General features: G+C 36.0%; 1 protein-coding gene across 2 annotated transcripts in view; it reads left to right on the top strand.

Annotated features, from left to right (window-relative positions):
* Positions 1-16,536, top strand: part of PREX2 (phosphatidylinositol-3,4,5-trisphosphate dependent Rac exchange factor 2) — a 226,555-nt gene that overhangs the window by 156,722 nt on the left and 53,297 nt on the right. For both annotated transcript variants that reach the window (XM_070391971.1, XM_070391970.1), the window contains exons 32-34: positions 2,583-2,800; positions 7,062-7,164; positions 13,717-13,860. In XM_070391971.1, the coding sequence (XP_070248072.1) occupies positions 2,583-2,800; positions 7,062-7,164; positions 13,717-13,860 (465 nt within the window). The remainder of the gene's footprint in view (positions 1-2,582; positions 2,801-7,061; positions 7,165-13,716; positions 13,861-16,536) is intronic.

Here is a 16,536-nt window from a genome sequence, read left to right as displayed (position 1 = left end):
TACTCTCCAATCTGCAGGGAGCATAGCCATGGCCAAGGCCTTGACTTGGGCTTCTTTACACCCCCAGAAATTGGTGCAAAAATGCTTATTTCTTGTGGGGCATTCAGTTAAAGCTTGAATTAATGAACGAATTCAACTTTCGTGTGGTTAGTTCTGATTTGATAATGAAGCTGAATGAAAAATTTAATTTGGCTTAAAATGAATACAGAATTTAGCAAAGAGAAGAACAAACATCTAAGTATCTGTTTTAGGATGAAAGAAGAAGAAATTTGAGAATTTCTTCTCAAAAGCAATTTGGAGATCATTATTTCTGCTCACAGTGGAGCCAGATCCTTCTTTCTACAGACCTTAGCCCTCTGCTCTTGATATAAACAATTTCTTTCCACTTAGATTTTTATTAAGAAATTATTCTCAGATTATGGGGGGGAGTATTCCTGCCAAAGCTACTGGAGTATATTTTAAAATTGCCCAGATTTTCTGACAAAGCAACAGCGTATAAGGAAGGTTTAGGGCAATTTTTGCTTATTTAGTCTCAGTCTTGAACGTCAATCTTCTAGCCGCACTTCTGAGCTAAAAGCTTTCTGAAGTCCCCTTTTAAGTAAAACTAAATCCAGAGATTTCAAGAAGCCAGGGAATGAGCGCAGACCTTTTCATTTCACTGAATTCATTTGTCTCTTAGTTGCTCCACTGGTTTATTATATTCATTCATTAATTCAGTAAACATTTATTGAATGTCTACATTGTGTGAGAAATTATACATAACAGCAAAATAAGTAGTTTTGCTTTTTTTTTTTAAATTGAGATTTGAACAGAGTTTTTCTTCAGTTTAGCCCTTTTATAGTTACTTATATAAAATGCTCTTTTCCATCTATTAGAACGGGGCATATGGTATAGAACTACATAAGGAAAATGTCTAACACATGTTGTTGGTTAAATTAGTAAGTCAGACCATATGGAATTGCCGTAGTCAAATATTTTGACCTGCTGAAATAGCAAGTTCTTATAGTTTAACCTAATAAATGAATATTTTGTTATAAAATTAAATATTTTAAATATTTAATTATTTTCTAATAAAATTTCCAAGAGTAGCTTTTACTAACAGTGAGACTGAACAACGCAGCAATTATATTATGTGTACACATGCCTTTCATGGTTATTAAAAACAGGTGTTTTGTATTCTTGGTAAACATCTTAAAAATTATGCTTTTTTATGAATAAAGCTAGAACTCAACACTGAATAAAGGCAGCATTTATACTACATTATACACTAATATTGACAATACTTCTTCATTTCAGAAGATTCTGAGTCCTCAAAATATTCCATAGATTTTTGGAAATATGACTATTTTTACCTTTGTTATTCTTCTAGTGCAAGTGATTTTCCAATGTACATAATATATGGCTTGGTGTTTATAGTAATTATGTAATTTGTATATATCCAACCACCCCAGGAAGTGAACCCTCTGTGATCAGGCACTCAGGCACAGCTTCTTCCCATTGGCAGTTCACATGGCAAATATACCTTCAAAGTGGTTCAGTGAAAATGCCAGTCAACTGCAGAATAAGAATCCTAGTAAAAATCAATTCGTGCTAAAACTGTAAATACATTACTTATTTCAAAGAAATATGGAAGTTTATGAACTGGACTTATTGATAACTTATGAAGTTGAATAGTAAATTCAGGACTTACAGATTTGCTTATTGTTACAAACAATTGGACATCGATACTTTGTTTCCCATGTGCACTTCATATAAATATTTCAATAGGTTTAGTAGACAATTTTTAAAAATTTAGTATTAATGATATTGTATTTTTTAAATATATTTTTACTAGAGGCCTATTGCATGAAATTCATGCACTGGTAGATTCCCCAGCCTGCTACTCCCTCCCTTCCCCCGGCTGGCCCTGCCCCCGGTCAAACTCTCTGACAATCTCTAGGTGGAGGGGACAATTTGCATACTATGCTTTTATTATATAGGATTGATTTCAGAGAGGAAGGGAGAGAGAGAGAGGGGGGTAGAAAGATCAATGATGAAAGAGAATCACTGATTGGCTGCCTCCTACATGCCCCCCACTGGGGTTGAGCCTTCAACCTGGACATGTGCCCTGACCGAGAATTGAACCGTGATCTCCTGGTTCAACTACTGAGCCATGCCGGCCGGGCATGATATTGTGTTTTGTTTGCCAGCACAAACTGAAAAAATGGACTCTGAGTTTCCTTTAGGGACATTCCACGTAACAAACACACAAATTGTGGACCATCAGAAAAAATAAAAAAGTAAATAAGTAAAGACTTAGTTTTTGTTTTTTTTTCCCTTAGGTTTTATAAAGCAATTTAGGGATTAGAAAATAAAGTCATAATGTCATACAAGAAAGATTATTTTAATGTTTCTAACACTTTTCGGTGTTTTCTAAAAAACAAATTTGCTAAAATATCTGTGCTCATTAAGAGAGCTCACACTTGCATTCTCACATCGTGTGAATTTAGTGAGAGGTCGAAATAACAGCGAATGTAAAAGCTCACTGGACTGGTTTGATGGATGACATTTCTCAAAACTCCCTCTGTTCTCCTGGATCGCAGACAGTGAGCCACAGCTCCGAAGAGACATGGTTTTCTGCCAAAGTCTCGTAGCCACAGTCTGTGCCTTCTCCGAGCAGCTCATGGCAGCCTTAAACCAGATGTTTGACAACAGCAAGGAAAATGAGATGGAAACGTGGGAGGCCAGCAGAAGGTGGCTGGACCAGATCGCCAATGCCGGCGTTCTTTTTCACTTTCAATCCCTTCTGTCACCAAACTTGGTAAGGAATCACAGGACACACCGCTGTCTGTGTCTGTTGTAATATATTCGTTGTAACATGTCCCCAAATAGCAAGTGGTTATTCGTTATTGTATCAGCAGTCATTCAGTCATTCAGCTCCTTCAAAAGAATATATATTTTTCATGGGCAAATGTAGTTGTGTTTTTTTTTAATATGTTTTATTGATTTTTTTACAGAGAGGAAGGGAGAAGGATAGAGAGTTAGAAACATCGATGAGAGAGAAACACCAATCAGCTGCCTCCTGCACAGCCCCTACTGGGGATGTGCCCGCAACCAAGGTCATGCCCTTGACCGGAATCAAACCTGGGACCCTTCAGTCCGCAGGCCCACACTCTATCCACTGAGCCAAACCGGTCAGGGCAAATGTAGTTTTAATAGGCATGTAGAAGGAGTCCTTTCTTTCCTGATTTTGACCTGTTCTCAGTGGTTGCTAAAAGCTGAGAAAGCCTTGATCTGTTATTAACACCTGCATCCCTAAGCACTGGCGGAAAAGGGTCTTCAGAGGAACCAGGGTTTCTCTGCTATGGTTCCTTATTTCCAGTGCAGGAAAGGGTCCTGCCGTGCATGGAACTCAACCTCCCGCTGAGCTGATATTCTAGAGCATTCTTTAAAAAAAAAAAATATATATATATATATATATATATATGTATATTTTATTGATTTCTTACAGAGAGGAAGGAAGAGGGATAGAGAGTTAGAAACATCGATGTGAGAGAAACACCAATCAGCTGCCTCCTGCACACTCCCTACTGGGGATGTGCCTGCAGCCAAGGTACATGCCCTTGACGGGAATCGAACCTGGGACCCTTGAGTCCTCAGGCTGACGCTCTATCCACTGAGCCAAACCAGTTAAGGCATGGAGCATTCTTGATAGAGAGCTCTGACAACTTGCCTGTCATATGGTCTGACAACCTGTTTAAAATTTGCATGTGTTAAGTGATTCTATTTCCTTCCTTCGTAATCATGTTTGTCCTGTTAAATCTAAGAACATTGCTCTAATTACTGTAGGATATTCCATGTTTATGCATTAGTTTTCCATAGTAAATACGAAGAAAGCCTCTTGAAATATGTGATAAATAACACTGTGGTGAACTTGGAGTTTTTCTCACCCATACTTTCTGTGGTTCTGATAGCTGTCATGATGTTTGAAGGCAAATATATTTGTTTTTAAATATAAACTTAAGGGGCTAGTTAAATGGAATAGTAATTTTGAACATGAGATAATGTAGCTACCAAGTAACATGGTTAAGATTTTAAACAAAAGCATATGAGTTTATACATCAAAATAAAGCTTTTCTTCAATGACATTGAGGATAGGGAGGTCATCGCTGTACTGCACTACTGCACGGTCATAAAAGGTTCTGGAAGGTTAAGTCAGTGAGCCCACCTCAGTGTACTTCAGAGAAACAATTAGATTCTTCTGCAAAGACTCTGCTGCACTCCATATAGGTGATCAATTTTTTATTTGGTTGTTATTACAACCAAATACAAGATTTAATTAATGAAATACTTAAATAAGGCACTTTTGAAAGTGTGTTTAAAAAATAAATATTAATCATTGCCTATGAAACAGAAATTACATAAGATAGGAAGCCTACTTTCCAACACATGGTAGACATTAAGTGTCAAACGAATGAATAAATGAATGAATGAGTCTTTATTTCTGTTCTGTTCTTGCTGTAACACTGCCATTATCTAGTCAAGTGCTGGTACTTTAGCTTTAACCTGAATTTTATTTGAAATTTTATTTATTTATAACCCATATGCCAGATAAGTAACATATCCAGGTTATATAATGAATTCTTAAAACTAAGCAATAAAAAGACAACTCAAAAAGTGGGCAAAGGTTTTGAATGGTTGTTTCTCCAAAGAATATATAAAATTGCCAAAAAACAGAAAATAGATAATCAACATCATTAGCCATCGGGGAAACGCAACTCAAAAGTACAGTGAGATACTATGTCACATGCGAGGTGGATGGTGAGATTATTCATAATAGCTAAAAAGTGGAAACAACCCAAATTTCCATGAACTAATGAGTGGATAAACAAGTTGTGGTATATCTATACAGTAGAACATTATTCAGCAATAGAAATGAATGAAATACCAATACACGCTGTAACATGGATGAATGTTGAAAACGTTTTGCAACATGAAATAAGCCAGTTACAAAAGACCACATATTCTGTGATTCCATTATTATGTAATGTGGGAAACAGAAAAATCTTAGAGACTGAAAGCAGGCTAGTGGTTACCTGGGGCTAAGGACTGGGGGGTGGAATGTGGGAATGGAATGCTTATGGGTACTGGGTTTCTTTTTGGAGTGGTGGAAATATTCTAAATTTAGATGGTGGTGATAGTAATACAGCTCTGTGAATATACTACAACCCCTGAGCTGTACACTTTACAGGGGTAAGTTTTATAGTATGTGAATTATATCTCAAGAAAGCTGTATTTTCGTTAAATTGTTCTTGCAAAACACGTACGTTTATTACAGAATTGATTAAAAATCCAAAGGTAACAAGAAAAACACACACACCCAGTCTTTCTGCCTCTGAAGCAAGAGCAGAAACGCGCCCCCCCCCCCCACCCCCCCCCCCGGGACTGTGAAGGGCTCTCTGGGAGCTGCAGGCTTTGAGGTCTGTGTGCCTGAGCTCTGAGCACAGTCCTAGTCACTTGGCTATGGCTCCGATCGCATCAGCAGGAGCATTGTGGCGTGCACCTTAGCAATCAGAGGCCAGCCTCTTTGGGACGTTTCTTTCTGCATGTTTCCCTCTCAACTGGAAAAACGCTGATTCTTTAGTCCGGTCCTTCCACTTCCATTCATGGCATATTTCTGCTGCTTCAAACGACTTCTAAAAAATGAACAGTTCAATAAACATTTATCCAGCACTTACTGTGTACCATACACTATATTAAGTACCACACCAATGTGCAAAGGTGGCAATTCTCTTAACCTCTTTGTTTCCACTCAGTGATTCTTTTTTCACACAATGGAAATTCTTTACCGTCTCCTGCAGTTTCTACTAATGCTGCCCCCAAAATATGGCTATAAACTTAAAGCAACTTTTTAAAAATGTGTGTAAAGCATGTTAACATTATTGTTTAAAAGTATCATTGACAATCTTAAGGAAACAATGTCACCTTTAAAAGATAAGCGATATACGGTAAGGCTCATTATTCTTTCATAAGGAAATTTGTAAAGGACTAGAATCTAGTGATGGCGAACCTTTTGAACTTGGCATGTCAGCATTTTGAAAAACCCTAACTTAACTCTGGTGCCGTGTCACATATAGAAATGTTTTGACATTTGCAACCATAGTAAAACAAAGACTTATATTTTTGATATTTATTTTATATATTTAAATGCCATTTAACAAAGAAAAATCAACCAAAAAAATGAGTTCATGTGTCACCTCTGACACGCGTGTCATAGGTTCGCCATCACTGGACTAGATAGTGAGTGCGCTGAATTGCCCACAGGAAGGCCAGAACCTAGCACTGGGAAGATGATCTCCCTGAGACATGCACTGAGCTTGTTATCACGTCTGGCCTTACCTGCCTCCGCTGGAAAATAACATGCCTTAAGGGTGTAAGAAATGATTAAAACAGTGGGATCTCATGGTCACAAGATTCTAGGTTAGAGCACCAAAAGGCAAGTGAGATGAAAATGATTCTTATCCCCAAGCCCTTCAAAAAACCGTTGCACACATGCAAATTTCTTTTATCAGGGTTTTAATAAATTGCAAAATGAATAATGCATAGTTATCTTATTGTAAAATAGGGTGACCATTATGTGTTGTGGCTTTTTAATACAACTACATTTTCGCCTTTCAGCTGTTACATTAATGGGATTATAGAAATTTAGAGGCAAATGGTATGCTTTTTTGTAAAGATTCATTTGTAAGTAGTAAAAATAAGGCTCTAGTAAAAATTAGGCTCTAGTTACAAAATAGAATGAAGATCTGTGTGGAACCATTTAAACAATTGAGAAAAGTAAAAATATAAAACTATAAAGAAATTTGTAACTATGAGAGATTTATTAATTTTAATTTAAACAGCAAAATTTTAGTTAAATGTTGATAATTTGGTTTGAATGTGAATAAAACACAAGTGAAACTAGTGTAGGTCTGGGGATGTTATGTAATATTATGCTATGCTGTGCTAAACTATGTTATGTCATGTTATGTTACACACAATCCTATTATATCATGTATTATTTGTTTTCCCTCTCTTTCTAGACAGACGAACAGGCCATGCTAGAAGATACACTGGTTGCACTATTTGATTTGGAAAAGGTTTCTTTTTACTTTAAACCATCAGAAGAGGAGCCACTGGTTGCAAGTACGTAGTTAAATGTTTTACAGAATTTCTTTGTCATCAAACAAACACATATGGTAATACTTTGATATAAATATATTTTAAATGAAGTTTATTTTATTATTTTTTAAAATATATTTTTACTGATTTCAGAGAAGAAGGGAGAGGGAGAGAGAGATAGAAACATCAATGATGAGAGAGAATCATTGATCAGCTGCCTCCAGCATGCACCACACCAGGGATCGAGCCCCAACCAGGGCATATGCCCCGACCAGGAATCAAACTGTGACCTCCTGGTTCACAGGTCAACACTCAACCACTGAGTCACGCTGGCTGGACTGAAGTTTATTTTACATAAAATATCCTATTTAGAGAAAATAATAATAGCAAATTGGGAGGCATAGAAAGTATATACAACATAAGCCTACAAATAATTCTAAACTTTTATTTGTACCTATTAGTTTGACCTTCAAAATGTTTTGAATGTGTGCATCAAATTTTGTGCTAGTCAAAATGTTCTTCCCTTTTTTATTTTTGTTATTTTGGTAAAACATACATACTATAAAATTTACCACTTAAATAATTTTCAGTGTAGAATTCAGTGGCATTAAATAATTATTCACACTATTGTGCAACTCTTTCCAGCATCCATCTCCAGAATTTTTTATTCTCCCAAATAGAGACTTCATACTCATTAAGCAATAAGTCTCCATTCCCCCCTCTTCCAGTCCCTGGTAATCTCTTCTCAACTTTCTGTCTCCATGAATTTGCTATGCTAGGTACCTCTTATAAGTAGGGTCATAGAATATTTGTTCTTTCTACTGCTTTTTTATATAAAGATTTTTTTTTAAATAAAAGGACTGCCCTAATATTTCTGTAGCTTCCAAAACTTTTTCTCAAATATGTACAAAATTGACTGAGTTGACTTTGCTCTCCATATCTTCAATTGTTCCTCTAGGACAGCGGTTCTCAACCTGTGGGTCACGACCCCTTTGGGGGTCGAACGATCCTTTCACACGGGTCGCCTAAGACCATCGGAAAGCACATATATAATCACATATTGTTTTTGTGATTAATCACTATGCTTTAATTATGTTCAATTTGTAACAATGAAAATACATTCTGCATATCAGATATTTACATTACGATTCATAACAGTAGCAAAATTACAGTTATGAAGTAGCAACGAAAATAATGTTATGGTTGGGGGTCACCACAACATGAGGAACTGTATTAAAGGGTCATGGCATGAGGAAGGTTGACAACCACTACTCTAGGGAATGTGTTAGCAGGCAACGCAAACAAGTATTTAGGGCCAATAAGAAGCAGAAGAGTCCTATGTTATGCTCACTTTGTATAACATTTAGATCTAAACCAGTTGAGAAAGACATTATAGTTATTTGATCTGACAGTAATTGAAAAAAGTTATAATTTAATTTTGAAGTAGACACACATTCTATACTTTTTGCTTGCTTAAAAATGAAAATAAAAAATCATTTCATTCTGAATGTCAAGAATTTTAATGTGTATAAGTATAATCACAATAATTATCTTGATTCATTTATTTATCCTCTACAACAAGCATGTCAAACTCAAAGGCTAACACAGGCCAGATAAACCAGGCATGCAGCCCGCAGGCCGTGAGTTTGACATGCTTGCTTTACAATATCCAGGATGGCAAAACCCTTTCCTGTCTTGTTCATTGTTATATCTCCAGCACCTTAGAGGGAGCCTAAAATAGAAAAGACAACGCTGTTATTTTTCCCCAAGGAAATGAATGAACAAATATCAATGAAGTATATGCATTGTCATGGGCAGAAGGGCTTTATTATTATAAAAGTTGGAGGAAGAACAAACTTAGTGTGAAGATTGAAGGAGAAAACTTCAACAGAACGTCGTTGTATCTAATGTAGCGAAGAAGTTACTTAATGAATTGAGGGTTTGAAAAATCTTCCTTTGATTTAGCAATTTGATGTCAGTATACCCAACAAAGGGAGTAATTTAGAAGTTTATATTTAGAGAAATAGCAATACCTAGGGTTTAATCTCTATATCTTTTAGTTTCTGCAATTTCTCATTTACCTACTATTTCAACATTGTCATAAATAGGTTTAAAATTTATCTCTGAGTCCAAGAAATCTATAGCAGTTTTATTATTTTTCTGTCTCTCTCTTTTTTTCATAAGTGTGAGGATCTTATGTACTATGTTAACCTCTCCAGTGCTGGGGAAGATTCTTACTTATGTTCACATTTCTGATGTCTAGTACAATAAATAGGGACTCAATAAATAGCCATTTAATCTGTGATCTGATTTAAGAATGATAATCATTTATTCATTCGTCAAAAATTTCTGAAACATCTACTATCACCAAGTACTATTCTAGATGCTGGATACGGTAGAGATCTAGACAGATAGGCCTCACAGAGCTGATATTCAAGTGGAGAGATAGAAACATAAAGCAAGACAAAATGAGGTAATTTGATAATAAATTAGAAGATAATAATATGGACATCTAAGGGAAATAGAAGAGAACAGAGGATGAAAATGAAGGGGCAGATGAAAGGGTATGAATGTTTAACAAGCTGGGGAGGGAAACCTTACTAAGGAGGAGAGCAGAGACCTGAATGTGTTAAGTGTGCGAGTCATACAGGTGTTTGGGAGGGCGTGTTCCAGACTCATTGGAACAGTGTGGCATGCTCTCGGGATTGTAGAGAGGCCTGTGTGGCTGGCATGGAGTGACTGAGGGGGAAAGAGTAGGAGATAAGAAGGAAGCAGAGGCCAGACCATTGGAAGAGCTTTGCCTTTCTAATGAAGCCATTGAGCAGAGGAAGGACATGATCTGCCTTACTTATTAAGGCTGCCTCAGACTGCTGCGTTGAATAAATCATTACTGGCGGCCAGGGCAGAAGCAGAAAGAGCAGTTTGGAAGCAATTGCAGTGACCCAGGTGAAAGATGATGGTGACTTGACCTTGATAGTAGCTGTGGAGATGGTAAAAGTCCTTGGTTCTGCATGTATGAAATTACGAAGATAAGAGGACAAAATTTTATTAAATTTTCACCTTCCCTGATAAATGACAGAGAACAAAAACATGAATTACAATGTTAAGAATATAGGTTATATTTTAGGGAGAATTTGTCTGATAAAGGGGATTATTTGATAAGGATAATATTATTTGAACAAATTGTATGGTCTTCTGTGGGCATGTATAAAATAAAATGTATTTTCATCTGCCTGAGTAATGTAGGCACAGCTTTGCTGAAGGTAGAGAAACTCTATTTTCACAATATAACCTAATGTTTTCTTTCTTCTAAATTTTGCCTGAGGAACTATAAATTTCAGGAATACTGTTTTCTGTGGTTTAAATATGACATTCCTGGTTGAGTGGTCTGTTGAACAAGCAGCGGAGGAACCAATACCATAAGCTTGATAAATATCTACTTACTGCATATGCACTATGATTTAACTTTGGCCTGTTGAAAATATACTGTTAAAGATAATTAAGACCAATTAACTAACTTTTGTATGTAAATGTAGACGAATCTGCGACAAACACAAAAACTGTGCGATACATTTGGCAATACATTTTTATGTCTTTCCCTGAAGCATAACCTCACCTAGTGAAAGGTCAGTTCCCATGCTACATTACTAGGTATTCCAAATAAATTAAAAATAGTGATGATAGGAATCTAGTTATTCTAAGCTAATTTCAAGAAAGAGAATGATTCAGTACCTGAGGGTCATCACATCCTATTTATGTGGTGTAAGAAAACCAGAGCTTTATCATTAATTGCATGTGATTTAATTTCTATAAGCATAGAAGCAGAGGCATCAGATTGACTAATTAATATGTGTCACTGTAATGAGAACTAGTTGGCTACATGTCTATGTGAGAATGACTGAGTGCAGAGGGTGGAAGCATGAATATATAAAGAGAATAAATAGGGAACATCGACCTTGAAGTCCAGAAACCTTAGTTTAGATCCTGGCTCTATTCTCATCTGCACGAGAATATTAGCTTTCCCCACTCTCAGGATTTTGAGTTTTAAATAAAGTAATGTATTTGAGAGTCTCCAGCATTATGTAAGGCTAATGGTAATATTCAGTAAATATTCTAATCCCTCCTTCTTGCTTTATTACTTTGCATTTTTTTTAAAAAAGGTATATTTAGCATTATTTATAGTCTAATTTTTTTAGTAAATAATGGTGAGATTCTGAAGAAATATGACATGCCAAGCAAGTAGAATTTAAATGTCTGGATTGAAAACAGTTCATTTTCTTGGAAGAAATAATTATTAAGTATATACAATGTATTAAGTGCTAAACTAATTTTTAGGGATATAATGGTGACTTAATAAAACAAAGTCCCTGTTGGCATAAAGCTTAGAGATCAATGAGCGATACATGGCAATTTGACCCACTTCAGTATAGGGAAAATACAAGATACTTCTCATCTCATATTATGTAACTAGAGGCCTGATGCACGAAAATCATGCAAGGGGCTCGGCCCTCGCAGCCACGGTGGCTTGCCTCAGCCCTCATAGCCCTGGTTTCATCAGGAAGGTCGTCCGGAACGTCTTTCGGCTGTCCGGTCTACTTAGCATATTACGCTTCTATTATTATAGATCGGTGGAGGAATAAAGGAGCTAAATTATTATGTTGTATATAATTAAATTTTGTGGGAAATCTTTATGGTTTTGGAGAATAATATAATGACAGCAGATCTTCCCCTTTTTAATTTTATGATAACTATTAGGGGAATGAGTATTTTTGAACCTCCACTCTATCTATATGCGCCAGGAGCTGTGGATGCCACGGTGAATAAGACAGACACCGGACATGTCCCTGTTTTCATGGCGCTCACAGCCTAATGGGAGACAGCAAGAAAGGAATCAACAACTAAGCCAGTTAGGGACATGGTAAATCCTGTGCAGGAGATAAGTAAGGCATGAAGAACAAGGGTTAGGTGGCCCTTTTAGGAGTCACCAGGGAAGGGCTCTCAACAGAAGAGGCTTTTAAGCTGAAATCTGACGGGCATGAAGGACCCAGCCCTGCAGAAGGAAAAGGAAGAGCAATTCAAGCGAAGGCAACTAACAACTCCTGAGTCAAAAGCTTATTTTCAAACTCACTGGCCCATCCCGTGATGGGGCCATGTTTATAGGGAGGGATCCCACCACTGAAACTTCTCTCAAGGGTGAACCTCTCTGTAGGATGGCATCAGAGACCTTTCCTTATACGATAACGTTTTTGAAGGTTTTAATTATTGCATAGTCCTAATCATCAAGTTTAAATACTTTGAGAGCAATGGGTTTCCATTCTTTCAGGTAGTACTCTTAGTTTTTTTTTTTACTTCATTTTAAATTCAGTATGTTTGATTATTTTTATTTTCAGTTTCTTAATTTCTGGTAAAGCATCTTTATTTGTTCTTTGTTAGTCCTGTAATTTGGAACTCAACTGCTGCATTATTTTCTTTCCAATAACATTATTCATTTGCTTATGCAGCGATTGGCTACATTGTTGCCAAAGAGCAAAGGGATGGGACTTAACAAAATTTAAATATATATATGTGTATATATGTGTGTATATATATATGTGTATATATGTGTGTGTATATATATATATATATATATATATATGAATAACATTGTATGAAATGGGGAGCAAGAAGATACCGATATTTAAAATATAGAAATTTGTATTTTCTTTGGTGTCCATGCATCTTTTTCTTTTTATTTTAGAATCAGGAAAAATAAAAAGATTGTTCCAATCATTAAAATGCAATTATTTCCAACTCTTTAACTGTTTATTATTTTTTCTAAACCAAAATCCTTCATCTCCCTTTTAAAAAAGAAACAAAAATAAAATGAACTTTATTAGTATATGCATAAAAGAGATTTATAGATGTTAATACAGTGCTTTTAAGAAAGTTTTTACATTCCTTTAAAAAAATTATCTGGAAATTATTTGCCATGATGAAGTATCATAAAATGAAGAGGATTTATGACAGCACTGTGAAATACTCCTGCAGCATTTTCTCTTGGTGTTTTGGGTTTTTGTTTTTTTGAGTAAATAAATTTAGGATATTTGAAAAAAGGTAATTTCTAATGACTGTTAGACACCAACAGAAATAATCCAGTTTTGATCTGGAGCTGACTTTGATAATGGTTGGTAGGTACTCAATTCCTTGCACACCACTTAAGAAGTGTACCCCATGGACCCATTTGACTAAAATATGAATGAGGCAGTGGCCCTGGGAGATTGTGATTCCAAACTATGTGTAGCTTAACTTCTCATTTAGTTAAGTGAGACATCTGATGTATCAAAGCGTGATGAAGTTTCCTCTTACAGGATTTTATATACAGTACAGTAATAAATGTTATTTAGTTAATGAGAACCTGATTTATAGTCTTTCCCTGAATGACACTGTAAGGATGCCCAAACCTGAACTTAATAAACATGAGTACTTTAAGATAATTTAGTTTCTAGTAATTTTCAGGATTCTTTTTAAAGGTTAACAAATTATGCTATGCAGTATATCTGATTTTAGGAAATAATGTAACATTAAATGTCATTTTAGATGTTCCTCTTACATATCAAGTGGAAGGAAGCCGGCAAGCTCTGAAAGTTTACTTCTACCTTGATAGTTATCATTTTGAACAACTGCCTCAACGGTTGAAAAATGGAGGAGGGTTCAAAATTCATCCTGTTCTTTTTGCACAAGGTAAACTGCTTCCTTTTTTTTTTTTTTTTTACTTCATGTACCTAAATTACTCTGTCTTGATTAATTTTTAAAAATAAATTTAATTGTAATCATCATCATGGTTTTTCCATTAATTTAAAAATTCATGCATAATGCCTAGCTAATATATTTACTTCTGGGAATGTTTATTAAGAAAATAATCACATATGGTTTAAATATTTATAAAATAAGATTGCAGCATTATTTATAATAGAGTAACAAGACAAAACTGGTTGAAATAAATAAAGATAATTTAATTTGGCTTAAATGATGGTAGAGCCATTAAAGTTGTATTATTTACAATATTTTATGATATAGAAAAAGGTTCACATACACATTCAGATTATGAAAAAAAATTTATATTATAATCTCAATTATGTCATACATGTATTTATATACTTATATTATTTAAAATGCTTTTAAAATAATTGAATGATTAATGATGATATTTTATTCTTTGAGTTTTTCTGCATTATGTCAATGAATATGTATTCCATTTGTAAATTTAAAAAATTTCTTTTGGAAATGAGCAGTGAGTAGCAATGCAGTAGAAGAAATTAAGATTAACACAAGTGAGAAAATTCTTGCAGTGAACGGATTTCCAAAGGAAGGTCCCACATCTTTTATTTTTTTATTTTTGGAGTCATAAATGCAGCCTAGAAAAGATCAGAAGTCCAGATTATTGTGTAGTTTCCTCTAGTCTATGTCTTTTTAAAACAAATATGTTTTTATTGATTTCAGAGAGGAAGGGAGAGGGAGAGAGAGATAGAAACATCAATGATGAGAGAGAATCATTGATTGGCTGCCTCCTGCATGCCCCCATTGGGGATTGAGCCTGCAACCCGGGCATGTGCCTTGACTGGAATCTAACCCGGGACCCTTCAGCCCGCAGGCCGACGCTCTATCCACTGAGCAAAACCAGCTGGGGCCTAAGTCTTTTTTTTTTTTAATTCATGCTGTGGTCACAAGATTATATCCATTTTTTTCTGAGTGGTATGATAGAACACTTAATTTTTTTCTTCTTTTGAGTTTTCAAGACCTGCATTGGTTTTGCTGGGGAATTTTATATTCTTATAAAAAAAATGAGAAGAGAAGAGGAATAAAATTAACCTTTGTAACTGAAGAGCAGACGGCATATGAAACCTAAATTCAGTACCAAGTGAAATTTCTGCTTGTACCACATGCATATTATTTTAATTCTAAAAACAATGACCACCAAGAACAGATTCTTGGCAAGAATACATTTTAGCAAAGGAAAATTCCAGTGATGAGAGGCTCTTAGGAGTTATTATAAGGTATTTCCTCCCTCCCTCTCCCTCTCCCTCTCCCTCTCCCTGTCCTTTTCCTCCACCCCTGCTCACTTTCCCTCCCTCCCTCCTTCTCTTTCTCCCTCTCTCACTTTCTCTCAATCTCTCTTTCTCTCAACCTTCCTTCCTTCCTTCCTTCCTTCCTTCCTTCCTTCCTTCCTTCCTTCCTTCCTTCCTTCCTTCCAACTATATTAGGATCCTTAAAGGTAATACAAGATTCTATAATGAAAAGGAATAAAAAGGGAAAAAATACACTGAGCAAAAATAGACCTTTGGAGCTATGTTAGGAGAATTAAGTTCAGCCTAAAATATGTTAAAAGCCATTATAGAGACATTGATTTAGAAGACAGGGAAGGATGCTGGTCTAGAATGTTAACTTTTATAGTTTAACCAGAGCTTACAGTTGTTACAGCCTCTTCCCTTCTTTTCCTTTGTCTCTTTTTAAAAACTCTGTCTTTGAAATCATTACCGAGATGACAGATGGCATTAAGCATCTTTTCTAAAAAAATTATTACATGTGTGACATATCAGCCATAAATAGCTGAATATTCATACCCAGCAGCAAGAGTACATAGGAGAAAGACTACTTTGCAAGTAACCTTTATTTTATAATTGTGGCTAAAACAAATTTTAAAAGAATGCCTAAATATATATTATTTCAGTAAGTACAATATCACTTTTAAAATGTAATTTAGTCCAGCTGGTGTGCTCAGTGGTTGAGCGTTGACCTATGAACCAAAAGGTCACAGTTCACTTTCTAGTCAGGGCATGTGCCTGTATTGCCGTCTCGATCCCCACTGTGGGGCATGCAGGAGGCAGCTGGTCAATGATTGTCTCTTATTATTGATTAGTGGCCCACTGCACAGATTCGTGCACATAGAAAGGAAGTTAATTAAAAGAAATATTTTACTATCACTATTTGCCCTTTCTCTATAATAGAAGTGGGCCAAATTCACGATCAACAATGACAGTTCAATTCACATGCGTGCGATTGGCACCAGTGAGAGTGTTATATACATCTCTTGCATTTGGAAGAGATTCCAAATGGTATCTATTCTGGGATAGAAAATAGGATTCTGCTGAGATGAGTCAACTTAGCCTTTTATCCTATATAATAAAAGCCTAATATGCTAAGTGTCCGACTCTTCGACCGTTCGACCAGTTGCTCTGACACACTCACTGACCACCATGGGGCAGACACTCCGACCGATAGGTTAGTGTGCTTCTGGGGTCCAGCCAATCGGGACTGGGTGAGATGGGCTGGTTACGCCATGGAGTCCTCCTCAGTCCCTCCCCGGCCCTGATCGTACACTGATGAGGTCCCTCAGCCTGGCCTGCACCCTCTCACAAT

Source organism: Myotis yumanensis, unplaced genomic scaffold (assembly GCF_028538775.1).
Source record: "Myotis yumanensis isolate MYYU_CA2020_CCGP unplaced genomic scaffold, mMyoYum1.0.hap1 SCAF_15, whole genome shotgun sequence".
NCBI classification, from domain to species: Eukaryota; Metazoa; Chordata; class Mammalia; order Chiroptera; family Vespertilionidae; genus Myotis; species Myotis yumanensis.
The sequence above is the reverse complement of the archived record's forward strand: the minus strand, read 5'-3'. Positions and strand labels throughout refer to the sequence as shown.